Below are 21933 nucleotides of genomic sequence, written 5' to 3' on the forward strand. Positions count from 1 at the left end.
GAACAGTTACCATCATGGCTGCCACCCGTACCAACTCATGGGACCTAGGCTTTCATCACCCTGATACTGAGAGACGTCCTGACCAGACCAGGCCAGAGAGAGGACTCAGATATCACCATCATCTCTACCAAATCCAGCTGAATCCCAACCACCATGTGAAATGAAATGAGAATGGACTTTAACAGCAATGGCAGCTCTAGCTCATCTCAGTTAACTTCTTTTCCCCAAAAGTACAGTTACCACCATCCAAGAGACTATCCAACAAGGAGCTGTTTTCCCTTCTAAAACTCTCTCCAGCTAAAGGGAAAATGGGATGTTAAAATAAAAGCCTTAATGTTTTACATTTCAATTATGTTAACTGTTTTTCCTTCTTTTCTGCATCTTTAATAAAAGGTTGAAAAGATTTTTAATGGTGATTGCGCCATGGTATACAGAGACCTCAGTCTGCTTAGTACCAAACCCCACTATTTAGTGTTGGACAGTGACACGGTTATGTTAACAGCTTCCACCCATTTATTTCATCTCACTCAATACCACAGTTCTCAAAATGTGAGTGACAGTTCTATTTAGAGTGCAAGAATCAAAAATCTTCAAGGTAAGTTTGAGCTTCAGCTAAGAGACTTTCAAGGTAAAACAGGAGTTCTAAGTTATTTGCAGATCCATTTTTCACTTGAGCCCCAAAGAGATGTCAAATTCAGTTAGAACTGACTGATTTACTAAGCTTCAGCCCAAATGTCATGAAGGAAACAATGAATTTCTATAAATGCTCTCCACGGGACTTATTTAGTTATACAAAAGATCTTCTCTGAAGTAGCTGTTTATGAAAAAGATCTATGCACTGGAATAAATCAAAATGCCACACCTTGAACAATGGGCAAGTCTCCATATCATTATGTGCACAACCACTTCTAAGTCAGACATCAAGAATTTGGTTCCAAAGCAGTGCCAGACTTCCCATTGATATGCCTTCCCCTGAAGCCTCCAAAGAATACATTCAGAGATGCTGTGCAACTTACTCTTATACTTCTTTTTTACTGATTAAATCCTATGTAAAATTATTTACAGCTTTTGGAATCTTGTTAGGTTACCATGAAGTCCTCTGTGTTGCGAAGATTCTGCATCAGTGCCCTACATGATAAAATATTTTTCTTTCTGAAGTCAAATACTGGAGAAGAATGAGACTTACCACAAAAGACCATTGGGATAGCTAAGGGGTAGGGGAGGCTGATAAAAGCAGAGTGCATACTCATATATCCACACTTAGCAGCAGCTGGCAATCTGCAGTGGTCATGTGCATCACAAACTTGCAAAAACAAACAATAAAAAAATTAAAATTTCAAGTTACTAGTGTACTGAATGCCTCTCCAAGCCTACCTAGAGACATAGCACATAATTAATTAGTTAAAAAATCCAAATATGCAGGCTCTCTTTAAATACCCTCATAAATTCTTCAGTCCAAGATTTATCACTGATTAAGTTAGCCAGAGGGGCCTATGGGAGTTTTTCAATCTATCAGACTGTGTCTGAAGTCTAAGATGTTATCCAACTAGTCAGTATTCAAGAGTATCTGAAATTTCTCTTGTTGAATTTAGTTTCATAAGTAACCAATTTGACATCAAGAGGATAAATCAAAATGATTATAGCAGGTATCCACTGTCCCATAAATATGAGCATAGTAATTATTTAGGAGTTTATATTAAAAAAAAGTGCTAACGTGAACCATTAAAATTAAGTATAACTATACAAGTTTACAATGACACCAACCTTAATTCTAAGCTACTGAAAACATTTACATACCTAGTCATGATTGTTTGTCTGTCAGGGCGTACATCTAGTAAGATCTTCATTATTTGAGGTTCAAATCCCATATCCAACATCCTATCAGCCTCATCTAAAACCTGTGCAAAACAAGGTTAGTTCCCATGATTCTTTAAGTTTTCAGCAAGACACTACACAGCAGACTTTCCTTAAGAGGTATTTCTCACACTCCACCCTAAAAACCCATTTTAGAATCTATTCATTTCCACTCCAAAAACTATTCACTTCTTTTTGAGTTTTCACCATCTAAATTGTTTCTGGTGCCACTCCTTGATGGAAAGGCAAACTTTGCACATTTCTAGACAGGAAAATTCTCTGAGAAAAATGCTTTTAACCATACCTTCAAGAACAAAAGCCAGAGAACCCCAGGATTTTGAATAGTTTTCACTGGCCTATATCTCTCCCCCCCTTCCTCCCTCCTCCCCCTGATTTGTTTGGCATATAAATTCAAATAGAAGTTTTGATTATGTAACAGAAAACAGAAAAAAAAACCAACCATGCAACCATTTTAATCAAGAGGGTTTCCTTCAGAAACTTTAAAGTGAGATTTCTTATTTTACTCATTAGAGGTTTTCTACATCAGTCCAGAAATATTAATTTTGTTCTTCGCTATGAGCAGAAAGACATTTCATCACAACATTTTCAAGGGGCCTGCCAGTTCTGAGCTCAGCCTTCTCTTAACCACTAGATAAAGTGCACCTGACCATCACTTGATCCTTCCCAGTACTCTTGAAAAATTACTAGTTTTTGAGGTCTAAGTCTCTGAATCAGAACTCGTAATGGTCAAACAATGTCACCTGCAAAGAGTCAAGGCTCCAAAGTAATATCCTAATCACAGTGAAAGAATGGCTCTCTGAGGTTGAGGTTAGGTGTGATTCCTCACAGAAAAGCAGAGAGTCTTTACACCTGGGACATATGGCTAGCTGACCATCATTTGAGCCCCAGCAATCTTCTGCCACACACAAGCGAAACTGATGATCCTACACAGAGCAGTATCTTAAGTGGTAACTGGACATCTTTGACTTTTAAAGACTTGGAAATATTTTATAATCTCCTGGCCTTTAACAATCTAATCTGCTCTGGAAACAGAGATCTGATTATTTTTTTTTTAAGTGTTGCACTGAAATAATGGGTCCTTTAGGGATACACCCCCTACTATGGGAATTGGAATTAGTTTGGAAAGAGGGCACAAGATTTTCAATTAATTGGAATGGTTTTGAAATCTGAGCCTCACTCATGATCCATTCCATTTCTGAAATGTAAGCACATCTGTGAGAATTTCAGAATCCTATACAAATGTAAAAACACTAAGCCAACAAGAACCAGGTCCACTGGACTTTCCTCCTTTAATTTTCAGGTTTGAGTTATAGGCTTAGTTAGGGGTAATTTATTTATTTATTTACTTTTTAAAAGGCCAAGTTCTCTCTTCTCTTATACTGGAGGATCAGAGATTTTCTGGCCATTCCCTTGATTATCTTCATCCCTGTTTTCTCCTTTTTGGACGTTCTAGTCTAGTTGCGACTCATCAAAATGAAGTGCCATTGGAATTCCCTGAAATATAAGTTTGACCATCATAACCTCTCATCTGAGAGATTGAGGAGGGGAATTCAATCTTCTGACTAACCCTTCATGTCCAAAAGACTTAATTAAGGTTGTTCTTCACTAATTATACATATTCCAATGGAGCGTAAAGGCTAGAATCTCTATTGTGGGTTACAGAGAGCAGCTAGCTATTTGTATGGCAGTGTCCTTCCTAATAGGACAGAAGGTACTTCCTTGGCTAGGAAATGAACTATTACTGTAGCTGGAAGGAGGGGAGAGAACATATGAATAGCCAAACTGGATCAGACATGTGGTCTGTCTAAGTTCAGTATCCCATCTCCCAGATAGGATAACCAACCTCCTGTTAATGTTTCTTCCAAACCCCCAACAGTTGAATATCTGTTTATTGCCTTAAGCATAAGATTTAATATCACTTTCAAAACATTAATATTCACTATACCACCTTCTGGACATTCTTTCTCTCCATATAAATGTCCACTCCTTTTTTGAATACTAAAAGATCTTTGTCGAAGTTATACCTTGTGGTACAGAGTTTCACAGGCCAGTTGGGAACTGTGTGAGAAGTCTCAACTTTTATCAGTTTTAAATTTGTCTCTCTTCTGTTTTATTGTATGTTTCTTTGTTCTTGTATTCTGAGAGAGGGTAATAGGAGCACTTGAACGGAATAGTGAAGGTAACTAACTAATCTGTATACATTTGTGTCCTCTTCTGTCTCCTCTCTACAGGTTTCTTTGATGTTCCTAATCATTCTCATCATACGTCTCTAAATTACCTTCTATTTCTGCTATACAGTTTCTGATATGGCATAATCAAAAGTGAATGCAGAATTCCAGATAACAGCATACAATTGTTTTATAACAGAGAGGGGAGAGCTGAATGGTGGCTTCAACTGAGGACATGCATCTGACCAGTACAGAAGCCATAGGTGACAAAATTGCTCGTTTCCATTAAAGACATGAAGAACGCGGAAGGCTAATTGGGACGGCTGGATTACTAAAGAAGAATTGAGCTGGATCTAGGCTGTAGAGCAACCAAAAGTAGATGTGGCTGTGCAGAGAGGGTGGTGTTAATTCATTTTGCGCACATCTGATCCATCTGGAGGTGCTGATCCATCTTGTGCACTATGCTGAAGTGGACAGCGCTGTGTGTTTTATGGAGAGAGTTTTCTGTTTTCTTCTTACCATTTCCTATCTCAGGTTCCTTTACTGTGCTAGAGAGGATGAGCACAAAGCAGAGATCTGCAGCAGGGCCAGGAAGTAGACAGTCCAGTGTATTTGAAAGAAGATTCACAAGTTCTTCGGCATCTTATATGGAAACTGTGTGCGTAGCTACATACAAAAGAATGATGGGAATCTGAAGTTCAATTCTCTCTGATCTTCTCTCCAGCAAAGGTATTGTGTTCTCTGCCTGCTGAAGACACAACTGAGCTCTGGGAAGCAGAGAGCCTCTTACATATTGCGGGGGGGAGGAAGGGGGAAAGAGGAGGGGACAAATACACAAGTTCAATTTTTAAAGCATGATCTCAGTTTTGGGTCCAATTTTAGATACTTATGGACTGGAGTAGAGGGTGTGCAACACTTCTGGGGAAAAAAAAGTCAGTCTACAAGTACCTAAAATAGTTGACCACTTTCAGAATTCAGTCCTCTGTGCATGTCTCCCATCTACTGGAAAAGTGGAACTTTACACCTAAGTGTCTGGACTGAAGTTCAATGAGAACCATTTTCTCCTTTTGTATGTGATTCAGAAAGATGATGGTTAAGGCCTTTTGATTAACATGCAACATAATTATCAAATTATTTTCAGCAATTATAGACTTGTGTTCTATTTCTAGCCAGCACCATATCATTTATTTTCTAAGGACAGTGAAAGTGCACGAGGCTAAATACAATATTTAGCTGTTAGTGCACTAAAAACTAGCAATTTTTTTTCTTTTCTTTCTGTAGTAAAGAAAACACTTCTCCAGGACGACTTCTCTTCCCCTAAGCAGGCGCCTTCATTCCTATTTTGCAATCAAATAAGGCTACTCTCTAGTTCCACTACTATTCTCTCTCTCAGTTGGTCAAAATCCTGGTGATGCTCATCTCTCTCTTTGCTGTCTATTACCATCATTCCATAGTTGGAGTCTGCAAGTCCACTATTATTTCTAAACCTGGAATATAGGCAGGTACTGGCATCAAGGGAGGCATGCTATGATACTTTACCAGCTGCTCAGGACTGGATCTTCTTAACAGTCCTAGTTTATTCATTAAAGTATTTCATAGGTTTCACCTGGGAAAGGGACAGTTTAAACTGTTATCCCTAGTGATTAACCAGTGTCTTACGGGTTAAAAGGTCACTGACAATTTGTAAACATGAGAGAACAGAATACCTATAGCAGTGGTTATCAACCTGCGGCCCAATCAGCACACAGCTGTGGCCCATGTGACATCTTCAGGGCCATACAGGTAGTATATGTATTGTGTGGATGCGGCCCACATAACAGAGAGTTGCATATGCAGCCCATAGCAGTAAATAGGTTGAGAACCACTGACCTATAGTATTAAAAAGATGAGTGAACCAAAATAAAGGGTAATAAGGACATTATGCACTTAAGTAATCTAACACATTTCTTACTTAACTTTTTTATGTCCTGAAGTCAGACTGTTAGCTCACTATTTGTAAAAAAATGACCAGAAAGACTTAAGGTTTTCAGTACATGATACTATTAGCATCACAATAGCTATCTAAAGTTTTTTTTTCAAGTGACCTTTAGAAACATGGGCCACAAGCTATTTTCCATTTTAAGAAAACTGATTACATGTACCAGGAGTCTAGTTTTCTCAGGGTGGTGTTCAGTGTCTTCAGTAGAGATACGCAGTTAACAGTACTAAGATTTCCAGATTTTAGCCTTAAAAATCTCATTTCAATTAACATTATTTAATTCATTAAAAAACAAACAAAGATTTGGTTCAGATTAATCCACCTCCACCCCAATAAGTGTATTACTTTTTAATGCTGACTACTTGCCAAGTATGTTATGCTCTTCAGATTTATGAAGTTGTTCATTTGAAGGTCATTCAGTCTACCAGGAGTAGCAATAACAATATCCACACCTTTGGTAATCATCTTGATCTGTCCTTTTCGATCCCCACCACCATATATGCAAATACTAAAAAAATAAAAGTTTTCCAGAAGTTGAGGAGTATAGTTCAATTAAAAATCAATCTTTCAAAATTGAAAACAATACCATCACATCGCCCCATAATATTTAAAGAGTATGTTTTGTATTAAGCTATCAAAAGGAAAGATTATAGTCACAGAAGAGATAAAGCACAAATGATTTATTTAAATTTTCTACTTTATATGAACGTTATTTTACATTATCTGCCACAACTAATGTGTTTAAGTTCAGATACACTAAGCAGGACACATATTTTAACAATAAAATTGTCACTGAGAAGTTGACTACATTAAACCACATCCCAAACAATTTGTCACTGAATGTGCTGCTTTAGTTTCTCAACTCACATCCAGACAGGCAGACAGAGAAGCTATCTAAAGTTACAAACAGGTAGCGGGATGCCAATCTAATGACAAAAGACCACGGAGTAGGTATGAAAAGGGATTTTAGGTCTGAGCACAAGTTACGTGACCACCTATTACAGCACATAGAAGCATTATCAGAGAAGGAAATACATAATGTTTAAAAAATTAATCTAGCAGTGAACAAGGGAATTGGAATTATTCAGGTACCACAGCACCTTAGCATTCACACATTTCAACATGTGAGAAGAAATTCTGAAGTAAACTGCAATGAAGACAAACTACTGACAGAATGTGGAACATGCACAGTATCCTATTTTAAAAAGAGAATTTCGTGAAGAATAAATGAAATAATTATAATTTTGTTTCACCTCTGGAGGAACAGGTGGTGCAGACTGGATGTCAATTTAGAACTACTAAGAGGTACAAAGGCGGTCAAGAGAGAATAACAGAGATCAATCTGAAGCCACAGTCTGGATAAAGGCAGAAAAGTAAGAAAGATGGAAAAATGGCCTCAAAGACCCAAGCCAGAAGGAAAAGCTGTAAATATAAAAAGGTACAAATTAAGGACCTCTTTAGACTTTACACCACCAACAAAATATCTTGCCTTTAGAATACACAGGAGAAAGAGGTTCAGTCAATGGAAAGCTCAACTATTGACCAAGTACTGAAAGGGAACCCAGAGGAAAAGACAAGTAATCCTATTTAGTGACTTCATAATGAAGAATATGGCAGACACAGAATCATAGAAGATTAGGGTTGGAAGAGACCTCAGGAGGTCATCTAGTCCAACCCCCTGTTCAAAGCAGGACCAACACCAATTAAATCATCCCAGCCAGGGCTGTGTCAAGCCAGGCCTTAAAAACCTCTAAAGACGGAGATTCCACCACCTCCCTAGGTAACTCATTCCAGTGCATCCTCCTCCTCCTAGTGTAATAGGATTTCTTAATGCCCAACCTAGACCTTCCGCACTGCGATTTGAGACCATAGCTCCTTGTCCTGTCATCTGCCACCACTGAGAACAGCCCAGCTCCATTCTCTTTGGAACCCCTGTTCAGGTAGTTGAAGGCTGCTATCAATCCCCCCACACTCACTCTTCTTTTCTACAGACTAATGAAGCCCAGTTCCCTCAGCTCCTCCACATAAGGTATGTGCCCCATTCCCCTAATCATTTTCATTGCCCTCTGTTGGACTCTCTCCAATTGGTCCACATTCTTTCTGTAGTAGGGGGCCCAAAACTGGATGCAATTCTCCAGATGTGGCCTCACCAGTGCCAAATAAAGGGGAATAATCACTTTCTTCAATCTGCTGGCAATGCTCCTACTAATGTAGCCCAATATGCCGCTGGCTTTCTTGGCAACAAGGGCACACTGTGACTCATATTCTGCTTCTCGTCCACTGTAATCCCTAGGTCCTTTTCTGCAGAACTGCCGCTTAGCCAGTTGATCCCCAACCTGTAACAGTGCACAGGATTCTTCTGTCCTAAGTGCAGGACTCTGCACTTGATTAGATTTCTTTTGGCCCAATCCTCCAATTTGTCTAGGTCACGCTGGATCCTATCCTTGCCCTCCAGCATATCCACATCTTCCCCCAGCTTAGTGTCATTTGTGGACTTGCTGAGGGTGCAATCCATCCCATCATCCAGATCATTAATGAAGATGTTGAACAAAACCAGTCCCAGGACCGATCCCTGGGGCACTCCACTTGATACCGGCTGCCAACTAGACATCAAGCTGTTGATCACTACCCGTTGAGCCTGATGATCGAGCCAGCTTTCTATCTGCCTTATAGTCCATTCATTCAATCTATCCTTCTCCCACAGTATTCTTGCCAGCAAGTTAAAGAATGTATCAAAAGCTTTGCTTAAGTCAAGGTATATCACATCCGCCCCTTTTCCCACAGGAACAGTTATCTCATCATAGAAGGCAATCTATGGCCCAAACAAGGTGGACAACACGTATGCTGCCTTCTATTGACAGAACTAATAGAATACTAGATATATTGAAGGCTACAGAATAATTCAATTTTTTTGTATTTGTTATAATGCTTTAGCATTTTAGTGACAGGACTTGCTGTAATACAAGACTTCTCACCAGCTTCTTAATATTAAAGACACAAATGCTGGCAGAATAAAGATTACCTTTTAATTCCTTTGTATGTATACTTTGAGCACTCTGCCTCCACCTGAAGAGCTAGTTCTCGAGTGGGAGCGAGGACCAACATACCTGGCCCACCACGCTGATCTCTTGGGCTTTAAGAAAGAATTAAACAAATTTTTAAAAAATGCTTTATACAGTAGTTCTATTAGGCTACAGAAAAACACGATATTGAGTACACCCACATTAGATATTAAAATGTTTTAATGTAATATTGCTCTAGAGTTTCTCAATATACTGCCACGTTGTGTTATTCAGACAGATCAGGGCTACCAGTTTCTTAAACTAGTAGAGTGCAATCAGTAGTTCTAAAATTAACTGTTTCTCAAGTTTTGTTTTAATGCAAATTTAGAGTTAAACAAACAAAACAAAAACTTAGCAAGGCAATACAAAACTCAAAAACTTTCACTCCATCAAGCCCTTACATTGGTTGTGAATCCAAATGAATGAATCCAGGCATTAAATAAGCTAATGTTTTCCCAGTACCAGTCTGTGCTATACCAATGAGATCAATTCCTTGAAGTATGATTGGCCAAGCCTGTGACTGAAACAAAGCAATATAAGTGCTAAACATATGGACTGCAAATTTCTCTTTAAAATATGAAACTTGCCAGAACTGATACCACACAGTACCTGAATTGGCGTAGGATTCTCAAAGCCAACTTTTCTGATATTTGCCATAACATCAGGATAATATTGAAATGCATCTTCAAATTTACAAACAGGATTGGGAACATGGCGCTTCTCACCTTCTTTCAAGTCATGGCAAATGATATTATTATTTTCTTTTCTGTATAAAATTTAAAAATATTAATGTAGTAGCTTGAAAAATCAAATAATTTTAAAATCGAAACAAAAAAATTTTCTAGAAATTAAGAAAAACCGTGCAGTCTGTAAGAAATGAGTACAGATTTCGTGGGAAAGAGAGAGCCATGACCACTCTTATGTTCACAAAGTCATATCCATTTAGAGTATCTAAAAGTGAAAGTGAGAACTGAAGGATGTGGAAACACCTTTCCACATCCTTCAGTTCTCACTTTCACTTTTAGATACTCTAAATGGATATGACTATGCACCCTGGTCATACATCTGACCTTGACTGCACTCTACTTGAATTAACTATACATTTGCTGAGAATTTTCATGTCCTATTGCAATCCAAAAGTCCACTGACTAGTTTTAAATGGCATCCTATCTAGGCCTTCACCTGAATAGGGATTGTGACAGTGTGGGTCCATAGCACTCCATATGAACAAAACAACCACAAAGGTCACAAGGTTAGAGTAAAACAAAAGAATAATAGAACCACCTATGCCATATTAACAAACAGAAAGGTCTACAGTTTCTAAGGATCTGCAACCTACTTCAACATGCTTTACAGCACACTCAAGCACTGAGATATTTAAAGGGACTATTTTTTAAAGAAATATGTAGCAATGGTTTGTCTTAGTTTTTTCTTCTCTTCCCAGCCTAAATACAAGATTCCATTCAACCAATATCTTTGCTTCAGCCAGGGAGGAGGAAGAGAAAAGACTTTTCAATCTCCCCCTTTCCCTCAGTTATACTTATTTAAAAAGGTAATGAACAAAATTACAGAAATATTAATTATGGATAAGCATACAGAAGATGGGAAGGGCGAAGAGGAAATACTACACAATATTTTTACTCGCCCATAGCTGTTGTCCCATACATTCTCTTTTCTGATCCTATGAAAAGTTCCATACAGCATGGAAAATTGGCAAGTAGAAGCATGCGCACATACCTCCAAAAGACAATAACTAGAATCCCAGTTTAGATTACAGGTTATATTTCCCAACAGAGACACACATGTTAGACGTATGTTAGAGACACTGATAAAGCTGCTGGGGCAGCACACATGGAAAAATTATAGCAGCCAGAGCAGCAAGCAGGGTGGTAAAATCTATTACCGCTACTAGATAGAGAATACTAGCGTCAACATGAGGTGATTGAAAAGTAGGATGTTCTGTGTACTTGATTCAAAGTGACTGGAACTTAGTGATTAACCAGGTTGGGACTTAACAGGATCTACTGGCAAGGACAGGGTAGGATGGCAGTGAATCAAAGTTCTAACTACTTAGAAGATGTTTGAGTAAGGCTTCGATGAAAAAAAATGGGGAGTTCAGGAGGCATTTAAGATGGACACAATGTTCAGAAGATTATAGCTTGAAGGAATTAAACTCCAATCTCACAATATGCTCAGTTCCAGTAGGCAGACACACTGAAGGGTTTTGTGCACCAACTACACCTCCAATACCATCTTTTTGTAATACAAAAGGAGAGATTCTGACATTAAAGAAGAAAAGAAAAAAAGACTGTGGCCATTTGCCTTTTACAGAGATTATGGCCACCATTTGCTACCATCTTGAGAAAGCAATGTCTGCTTGCATAATGCTCAACCCATGTTCAATAAAAATCAATGATTTAATCTGAAAAAATTAAATATTTTTAAAATTTAAATTAAATAAGGGTTTTTTTAAATTAAAAATCTATTTAAAATTAAAATTGTAATTGACAACCTATGTTAAGGCCTAAATTTGTTACGATGTATTAAAATAATTTAAACTAAACAAAAAATTTTAAGCAGTTCATTTGCTGCCAAGTTTTAAAAAAAATCAAACCCATGACTGGTGGAAGGCACTTGCTAAGCACTTGCCTCCAGAGCTTGCTGAAGTGCTAAACCAGCTTTTGATAGTAGTAACTTCTTCTGCATGGGAGACAGATTTCTTAATTTCAGTCCAGTTCAGTTCAATGAGCTAAGTAAAGAACCCAACTGGGAGTTGAAAAACAGGGAAGTTTGTTTTTGTCTTCCAATCTACAAATAAAAGCTATGTGTGAGAGAATGAGATCTGCTAACCTTAAAAATTCTGAAGGACCTGGTGATCAGAGACAATTAGTTCAATTCACTAACTACAGATAATACTTTGGCTTAATTAATGAGTTTAAATGCAAAGCGTCTTGATGAACTTTTTTCTCACGTATCCAGTACATTTAAGGTAGTTTTATTGAATAAAAAAAATTTGTTTTTGTGCATTTTAAATGAATAATAATTTCCAGCCAAATAGAGTTTGACACAATCACAAGCAAAAAATTAATCCAGTAAATAAAAACTGCATCATTTATCATTGTCCAACATAAGTGTAAAAATCAAGAATCTGAATAAATATAAGATAAGCTATATAATTGCTTAAGTGCATACGGATATACTGTTTCATCATGGTTAGCAAAAAGCTGCACGAAACTTAGCAAAAATATAATTTAATGGTTACCAAACAATGAGAACCAATCTTTCTTCATGAAAATACACCTCTACCTCAATATAATGTGATCCGATATAAGGTGGGTTCGCATACAAGGCAGTAAAGCTCTGACATGCTGCTCTGAGCAGCATGTTAAGGGTGCCGGGCCAGGCTGGGGCCGAGGGGTTCAATAAGGGGCAGAGGGTCTCGGGGGCAGTCAGGGACTCCCTGCACCAGGGTCTGGGGGGCAGGAGCTGTGGGAGAGCACTTTTGGGGGGCCTGCAGTACCAGAGTGGCCCACGGGATTAGTGGGGGGCCAGAAGCAGCCAGCTCTGCTTCCCTCACCCCAGCCCCAGCAGTGTCACTCAGGGGAGGGGACTTGGGGGAAGGGAGCCCCCCACACTCACCAGGAGCGGTGGAAGCAGAGCAGCCCAGCCCCAGCCCGCTCCACTCCACCACCTCCCAGCCACAGCGCTCTGCTTCCCACCACAGGTGAGTACAGGAGGCGTCCTTTCCCCAACCTCCCCGCACTCACCTGTGGTGGGAAGCAGAGCGCTGTGGCTGGGAGCTGGCAGAGTGGAGCGGGCTGGGGCCACATCGCTTCGCTTTCCACTGCTGGTGAGTGCAGAGGACGTCCTTTCCCCAACCTCCTCGCACTCACTGGCAGCGGCAGGAAGCGGAGCAGCCCAGCCGCAGCCAGCTCCACTCCACCAGCGCCCAGCCGTGGCGCTCCGCTTCCTGCCGCAGGTGAGTGCAGGACCTTTCCCCAGCAACACAGCTGGGGCCGGGACAAGGAAAGCGCAATGGGCTTGGGTCACATTGCTCCGCTTCCTGCGGCATGTGAGTGTGGTGGGGGGGAAGGAATCCTTACCCCAACCTCCCCGCACTCACCGACAGCAGGAAGCAAAGCACCATGGCGCTGGGAGCTGTTGGAGTGGAGCAGACTAGGGCCGGGCTGCTCTGCTTCCCACTGCTGCCAGTGAGTGCCTGTCAAGGGGTGGGCAGGGTGGATAGGGGTTGAAGCAGTCAGGAAACAGGGGGGTTGGGTCGAGGCAAGGCCGGCACTTCCATTAGATGACTCTAGGTGGTTGCCTAGGGCATCAGGATTCGGGGGGGGGGGCATTTTGTGCGCTCCCCACGGGCTGCATGGGAGCTTCCGGTTCCGCTCCTGTCGCCCTGCCAAAGAAGGACCTTCTGCCAATGTGCTGCGGAAAACAGCGGCAGGCAATTGAGCAGCTCAATGACTGCCGCCTGCAGCATTTCGGCGTAGGGTCCTTCTTCGGCGGCACGATGGGAGCGGAACAGGAAGCTCCCGCGTGCCCCGTGGGGAGCGCACAAAACACAGCCCTCCAAATTCTGCCTAGGGCGCCAGAAACTCTGGCACCGCTCCTGGGGAGAGGGTGGGGTCCAGGGGGTGATTAGGGACAGGGGTCTCTGGAGGGGGCAGTCAGGGAACCGGGGGGGGGGGGGTAAAGCAAGTTTGATATAACGCAATCTCACCTATAACGCACTGAGATTTTGTCTCCCAAGGACCATGTTATATCAGGGTAGAGGTGTAACTGATGCACACAAACTATGCAAAAATATAATGAAAACTGATATTTAAATCAAAGATTCTTGCCTGCTGATTTAAATCATGATGAAAATCAGTGATTTAAATTGCTTTGATTTAAAAAAAAAATCAATCCACCCTGACTCCAGCCCAAATAAAAATCTACAAAACTGTTAATATAAAGAAAATTTTAAACAACTCCCATGTTACAATAAAAGAATTTACCATTCCAGAACAAGCAGTTACTTATACAAAAATCTTACCGCCACTTCGCCACTTCTTCTTGTGGCATGGAAGCAGTCTTTTGTGATTCTTTGTAAAAGTTTCTCTCAATTGGAGGCAAATCTTAAACAATTAGGAAAAAAAGCAAGCTATTAAAAATTAAAAATTTTCCAAATTGGTGTGAGATGTGCTTATTCAGAATTACAACATATAGGTTAAAACAGAAACCGTTACTGGTAGAAGCCTACCAAAATTATGATCAGGATTTAAGGAGGAAGAGCCCCAAACCAACACAACATTGTGAATCGTCACATCATTCCCTAGTAAAAAAATTACTATAAGCAGTGTGAAGATTCCTTGTCAGAAGCATATAAACAACTAAAGCTGAAGAAGAGATAAAACCCAATATTTTTTAAGTATTTGCTAAATAATCCACATCACCAAATTTTCAGTCTAAGCTAACTGGAATTATTTTTCTAACAGAGATCATATGATGCAGACAGTTATACTTTAGAAAATTACAATGCCTAAGCAGTCATATTTAATTGAATCTAAAAAAAGTAAGAGTCTACTTGGAAGTAATAATTCAGACAATGAAAAATACACATTCATTTCAACACAGACAGACTTTGATCTAAAAATGTTCTATTCTGCATTTTAAAAATCTGCAACAGGCTATCAAGACTTTATATTCAAGACTAGCACACCACACTTTTTCAAAGCCTGTATACTAACCTGCCCACTTCATAGCTTCATATTTAGCTTTATTTTCTCGAAGAGATGCCCAGTTAATCACTGATTTCTGTGGGACATTTCCAGACTTGACAAGATCACGAAGACTTTCAGTGGAATAACTAGTGCCAAAATCCTTGTGTTGAAGGGAACCTGTTGGGAAACAGTAGCTTTGCTTTATTTTTAACAAACAAAACCTTTTCCATTTGAATTCTGAAGAGATGTTATGTTTAAACAGAAATTTCTTTCTTGGGGCTTATCGTTAGAGGCCTGGTTTGATCTTCCGATCCAATCTTATTATAGACCAGAAAGATCTACAAAAAACTGTGTGGATGCGTTGTTGGGAAAAGGAGAGAATAAAGAGCGCTTTCAGCAATTTCTGGCTACTTAGGAGTAGTAATGACAGGTTCCAAAGAGAACTCCAATCAGCTCTCTCAACTAGAAGGAAGGCTTGCTGTGATATGGGTTCTTCAGGGACTGGGTGTAAACTGGGGGAAAATGAGAGGTAAATTCTCAGAGCCCCAAAGATCAAGCAGAAAGTTTTCAACAACTGTAAGGAGAGAAGGGATATTTCTACAGCACAAGATGATAATGTAACGGTTAAAACATACACACCAAATGCACAGATAGTACAGTACATTTAAAAGAGATTCATTAAATTAGGATCTCCCAGAAAGCAGATTTAACCATGGCACAAAGGCAATACATACTACATACGATGACAGTCATGGAGTGAGTCCCAATGATAAACTAGGACAGCATAGGAGGAAAGGTAGTGGTGTGCCTCACTCTCATGCTGCTCTGGTCTGTTTGTGCATCTAAACAACAGCTTTCAGTTCCCCCTTAGCTATGATACGTTCAGAAAAATATATTAAGATATCCACTATTGAGTATTCTTGGCTGCAGCTTTGTTCCTTCCTCAAAGATACCTGCTAGACCACCATGCTAGGCATCTCACAGCCGCCCCTCCTACCACAGTGGTACACTCCATGCTCCATTTCTCCTCTCTTGGAAATGTGGAACCTAACTCTCAGTTCTGAGTTTAATTCCTTTCTTCCCTTTTAGTGCCTTAGTCCAGGTCTGAAGACATACATGGTCCTTGTCCCAAAGGGCTTTCAATATAAATAGACCAAACAAATAATAACAGACAACATAAGCAAAATGTTAGAACAGAAAATGTAGCCATTGCTTATGGATCCCTACAACATATACAGTAATACCCATTACATTCCACACTTTATTATGTGGAAACTTAACAGATCTCTTACTCTCTTCATGGGAAAAATACATTTCTGTTAAGCATCAGTGAACAGGCAAATTATAGGGTATGTTGAATCAGAGCTGTAGTTCAATACAGTGAGTAATAGGATGTATATTGTTTTGACACATTTGGAGGCATATGGGATGTCTTTAAAGAGGGACACTAAGTCTGTCAGTGCAAGTGGTAAACGTATCTTCTATTTCTTTGTTTAAGGATTTGTATGTGGTACTCTCCTGAAGCAATTTTAACTGTTTTTTGACAAAGTTCTCTCTCTGTGGTACAGCATATATACAGAGGCATATTGTACATGTCAAAATGTTAAGTACAAGTCAAATGTTGTAAGAGAACACGAGTCAAAGACCCAACAATTCCCCCACAGTAAATTTCTTACCTTTCTCAGTCCAGTCTCTGGGGTAATATTGGCCATACCTCTTAACAAGATCATCGATCAATATTTTGGCTTTGTTCTGTGTATCATTACTGCCAAAAATCTTTACTTCAGCTTCATACGTTCCTCTTATAATCTAAATGTAGAAAGCCTAATTAAATTTTTATATAGTACAAATTTAATATACTAGAATATACACAGGTATCCCACTCCTTGATTTTTTCTTTATGCAGTCTCATCATTTCTCTGCCTAACATAGGCCCTACGGTGTGCTATCCAGAAGGACTTAGACATCTTAATGTCTAATTTTTGATCATCTAGAAAAGTCACAAGAACACTGCAATCCACAAAGCCACAGTTAAGTGCATCAGCTTCCCTATACAATGAATAGGGAGAGCTAAACACCTAAGAGCATGTATACGCTTAAGGCAGTGGTTCCCAAGCTGGGGTTCGTGAATTGTTACACAGGGTTCTCGGGAAAAAAATTCCCTAATGGTGGACAGAGCTGTCCCTAGGAACCCTGGGCAGCACCAGGCCAGCAGCCCGGAGTCCCTGGACTTCCAAGAGCCAAGCAGATCAAAGCAAGCATATCTATCACACTGAGATTTAAACTTCAAGACTCCCTATAAATGAAAAAGGAAAGGGAGGTGGATATTTTTTGCTGTTTAAAATTAAACAGGCAGCTAGTATATTATGAAAAACAAGTTTAATCTTTGTTGTAATGTGCGTTGTTTGTCTGGACTGCTCAAGACCTGAATGCTCATGTAGGAAGAAGAATTTGAGTTGGCTTCTTAAATACCTTCATGCTGTTTCACATCTGATACTCCTTGATGAAACACAGGAGCCTTGTCTTATGCTTATTCAAAGTGATACAAGCTACGAAAGTAAGATTTTGGAAGAGTGTTGCCATTTTCATAATGTAATACAAATACTGTAATGATAAATAGTATGTAATAAGCATGTCATAAAAACATATTTTATATTTCCAAGATCACTGCTTTTATAATTTATACTCAGGTAAAGAAGAAAATTCTTGGAAATACTCATTTTTAGGAGGGGGTTCATGAGACTTGACATTTTAGTGAAAGGGGTTCACAGGATGTTAAAGTTTGGGAACCACTGATTTAAGGATATGTCTACATCGGGGTTAGGTCGGTATAACTGCCCTGCAGCCTCAGCTGCAGGTATACCTATAACCTGGTCTACGCTGTTACGCTACACTGTTAAATCAATGCAGACAGCTTACATTGACCTACTTGTGCATGTACCTACACTCAAACTCTCTCAGAGAACTCTCCCTCTGGCTTAATAATGCCATTTCCACAAAAGACAGTAGGCATGTGAGTGGGAGAAGCTCTCCCGCCAACACTGTTCTGTCTACAGGGGGCAAGGGGATTAAGACCGGTACAACTACATTGCTCAGGGATGTGGATTTTTCACAACCGAGTGACATAATTATACTGAAGTATGTAGATCAAGCATAGGTGCCTGCCTTGCGCCATACACAAAAACAGGATAATGAGTGACTGTATCCAGAGTCTTCCACTTCCCAGGTTGGTGCCCTAACTACCAGCCAACAGAGTCATTCTTACTCTCTGGTTCAATGTCTATTTAACTTTTTATCCACAGTGGAACAGCCATTGGGTGAGGGAGAGAAAAATGGAATGACTCTGTAGTCTGGTGGTTGGAGCACACATTTGGAAAGTGGAAGACCTAGAGTCCAGTCCCCTTGCTCCAAGCACTTTTGTTATTTATCCATAGAGAAACAGCTCCAGTAAGCCTCACATTAGCATATCCCAAGGCTCAGTGGTTTGAGCTTCCCTGAGAGGTCGCAGACCCCTGTTCAACTCCTTTCTCCACCTTTAGCAGAGACGGAAGAACTAAACCTTTGCCGTCCACTTTCCAGCCAACTGCTCTAACCACCGGAATAAAAGTTATAAGGTGGGCACCACTACCTTCTATTCCCTCTCCCCAACAGATTTTGAATGGAATCTGATCCAGTAGGCAGCCTCTGAGCATGCTTACTGGATATGGCCCTGCACTCAGCTTAGGCTGAATGCCTATCTGAATCACTCTGGGGCTTCAGTGGGAGACAGGCATCCAGATATCTAGAAGGAGGCAGCAGTATGCATGCCCTGAGCATGAAAACACAGGCACCTAGGGAAATTTTACACTGAAAACTTAAGTGCCAAGTGAGTTAAGGCATCTACAGGATTTGGCAGAAGTTCTGTGGACTGTAGTGGAGCCAAATCTAGCATTTAGGTGCTTTAAACTGGGCCTTAGGCTGGCACCTAAGTATCTTTGTGGCTCTGAGCCCTTGTGTTACATTTTTAAAAAAAAGGAAAAAATTGTATGTTCTTACCGCTTTTTGGATTTTTTTTTTTGTTTTAAAAGAAAACCCTACATCACCAAACTTTTGTCTTACACCCCAAGTAAACTGTATGTTCACATCCTAGTTCTGTTTAGTTAATCCCCATGTATATAGGGTCAAGAAGAAATGTAAAGGCATCACATGCAACCTCAAGATAAAGAAATGACAGATGAAAGGAGAGAATCTCTTGTACCAGTGGAGCACTCACTAGACTATTTAGAAGCAGAAGTAGCAAGTCCTGGAGAGAGTACTGAGCAATAAGCTCTTGACAAAATGTAGTGCACTTTACCTGTATTTTAGAACCTGAAGAATCCTCAAGTTCTCTTATTTTAGTTCCAGCCCGACCTGTTACAAAATGCACTGTAGATATTATACAAATCCTGACCAGACCAACTTGTGCCAAGAGTTGGAAATAAACTACTGTTGATCATTACTTTATCATTATTTACACAGTCAAATAAGAAAGCCTTTGCTTTCTTCAAAAAGGAGCATTTAACAAGAAATCGTGGCTTGAAAAAGCAGGAAAAAAATAGATGGATTATTTGTGATCATTCAAAACCAAGACAAAAGAAAGTGTGTGTGGGGGGGCGGGGGGGGAAGACTCACTGAGAAATCATGGTACTAGAAAGATACTTCAGGTTCCTTCCCTGGCCAGCAAGACTTTTGTCCCCACATCCCCTCTTCTAGGTAAAAGGCACACTCACACATCCACTGGGGCTGGCCAACAGAACCTGAGTGAGCCTTTTGTGGTGAACCCCTCCCATGCCGCAGAAGTGAAAGTGGGCCAGTATGAGATACCAGTAAGAAGTGGCTGCAGGACCAGGCCCATACACAGCCCATTAACACCACTGGCCCCGCCCCCCTGGCCACCAAGGGGGAGTGTGTGCAAAAGGGGCAGCTGCCTTGGGGCCCAGCAATTTAATTTGGCAGCGACTGGAGCTGGGGGCCCTTTAAATCGCCACTGGAGCCACTGAAGGGTTGGCTGGGGGAGGCAGACCCCCAGCCCACCCCTTCTGACCAAGCCCTCATACCAATAAGACTTCTAAGTTACTTTCACCCCTGCCAGGCAGGCAAGCAATTGTCCCCTCAAGGTGATCAAATAGAAAATCAGGCAAGCAGCCGCCGTGCACACAACCTGGTCTCTCCAGGCTACTGTGCATTCGTCAGGGAGAGGGACACTGATGAATGTGCATGATCCTCTGCCTCAGCAGGGACAAGGGCCAACTAGAGATCTAAGAGGCCAAGCAGGTACCCCAGCCAGGCCCCATCAACACCTCAGCAGCCAGCTAAGCGCCTTGAGCACGTTTGGCAGGGCTGGATATATGGAGGGCATATGGAGTGTTTGCCTGCCCCTGCTCCAACCAAGGGCAACACTTGAGTGGATAAGCAGGGTCAGGTGCCTCCCTCTTCCAAGATTTTTATCTTGTATTTAGCACAGAGGATCTCTAACTGTGAGAGCGCAGAGGAACACCGAGCCAGTTCTGCACAGCACCTCTCAGGGAGGTGAATCAGGAGGGGAGGGGGGCAACTCCTGCCCCGAGCCGCCTGCCGGCACCACTTGCCCCCCCACAATGTTCCTCCATGCCCTTGGGGTAGGGGCACACCCCACAATTTGAAAACCTCTATGCTAAATGGGATGCAGAAATCGGGGGGAGGGGGCCCACAAGACCCTCACACGCTCCCTGACTTTGCCTCTGTTCCCCCCCCCCGACGCAGAACTCAAACGAGACCGGTCACCCACCACCCTGGCACGCCTCATAGCCCCCCCTCCGCGCGGAACAACTCGGGCCCAGCAGAGCCAGAGGCAGGCACCCAGGCAGCGCCCGGTAGTTACCGATGATGGTCCCGATCAAGGCGTTGTCCAGGTGGAAGCAGAGCGGCACCCCCAAGCCTCGATCCCTGCGGGGGCCGCGGGGCCGATATTCCAGGGGGCCCGACAGCCAGGGATCCCGGGGTGCGGGGAAAGGCCGCGAACCCTCCAGCATTCTCCTGCCTCGCCGGGCCGACGTCTTCTCCTGGTCCTCAGCGCAGGGCCCGGGGCCTCCGCTTCGCCCTCTGCCGCCCGCCGGGGGCGCTGGGCTCCTCCGGCCCTGGACGGGGGCTATCGCCGGCTGCCACTCGAGCAATGGAGGCGCTGGCGGCCGGTTCCCGGCGCGGAACTCCTCGTCGCTGTCCGCTTCCCAGTCCGACATGGTAACGCCGCCCGCCCGTCAGGCTCGCGCTCCCTAACGCGTGCTCTCCAACCGTCGCCACGCAGGTGCAGAACCCCGCCCAATAGCGTTAGGCCGGGAAGCGCTCTGATTGGCCACAGCACCTCGCCTCTACGAAATGATTGGCTGGCTAGCCTGGGCCTCTGAGTGATTGTCCATTCGCCTCAGAAAACGACGGACATTCCCGCGGGGGGGGGGCCACGCCCTGGGGCTCGGCTGCGAGGCGCGGAGCTTAGGGGTGGCTACGCCTCTGCGCATCCTTCCTGCGGGGTTTGCCCCACCCCCAGGCAGGGTGCCCGGAGCGTCCGAGCAGCCTGCTTGGGGGGGAGGGGGGTGACGCTGGCCCCAGTCATTGCCGCGGGCTAATGAGAGTGAGACAGTGTCCCCAGTAGGGCCATGGGCAGGTGCGACTGGCAGCCGAGCCCCTGCTGCTCACCCCACACGCTCATCGCATTTGAGGAGTTGGGTCTGCACCACCCAGTCTCTGCTGCTGGATGTGATATCGATCTGTTCTGTGCAGTCACAACACATGAAGCCCTATGTCATGTCAAGAGTTAATTAACAGGAGTCCCATCTCTGCAACAGCCACTGTTTGTGTCACATCCCCATAGAACATGTTATGCAGTCAGCCACTAAGCAAGATACTTACACTGCATGTTCATTTAATGTGTGGGTCTGTGCATGCTGCCAGGTGCTGCTAGTATAGTGGTGCACCTGTTATTGGAAATGAATTGGGTGGCCTCAGCCCAATTCCCAACCAGCTCCATTCCTATGCCCAAAACCCTGTACTGTCATAACTACTAACTTTGGGTCAGATTTGAGCTTCTGTTTGGCACAGCAGCTCCATTCCTATGCCCAAAACCCTGTACTGTCATAACTACT

At 42.2% G+C, this 21933-nt stretch overlaps 1 protein-coding gene across 1 annotated transcript in view; it reads right to left on the reverse strand.

Moving 5' to 3' along the window:
• The window catches only part of DDX43 (DEAD-box helicase 43), a 60327-nt gene extending 39294 nt beyond the window's left edge, over positions 1-21033 (reverse strand). Inside the window, exons 1-10 of the mRNA XM_050950749.1 lie at positions 20676-21033; positions 19131-19186; positions 16474-16606; positions 14825-14974; positions 14131-14212; positions 9693-9849; positions 9485-9603; positions 9044-9154; positions 6388-6529; positions 1798-1898 (exon numbers count right to left, since the gene is read on the reverse strand). Coding sequence (XP_050806706.1) covers positions 1798-1898; positions 6388-6529; positions 9044-9154; positions 9485-9603; positions 9693-9849; positions 14131-14212; positions 14825-14974; positions 16474-16606; positions 19131-19186; positions 20676-21033 — 1409 coding nt within the window. The remainder of the gene's footprint in view (positions 1-1797; positions 1899-6387; positions 6530-9043; positions 9155-9484; positions 9604-9692; positions 9850-14130; positions 14213-14824; positions 14975-16473; positions 16607-19130; positions 19187-20675) is intronic.
• Positions 21034-21933: the final 900 nt, after the last annotated feature.

Source organism: Gopherus flavomarginatus, chromosome 4 (genome assembly GCF_025201925.1).
Source record: "Gopherus flavomarginatus isolate rGopFla2 chromosome 4, rGopFla2.mat.asm, whole genome shotgun sequence".
In the NCBI taxonomy this organism is placed as follows: domain Eukaryota; kingdom Metazoa; phylum Chordata; order Testudines; family Testudinidae; genus Gopherus; species Gopherus flavomarginatus.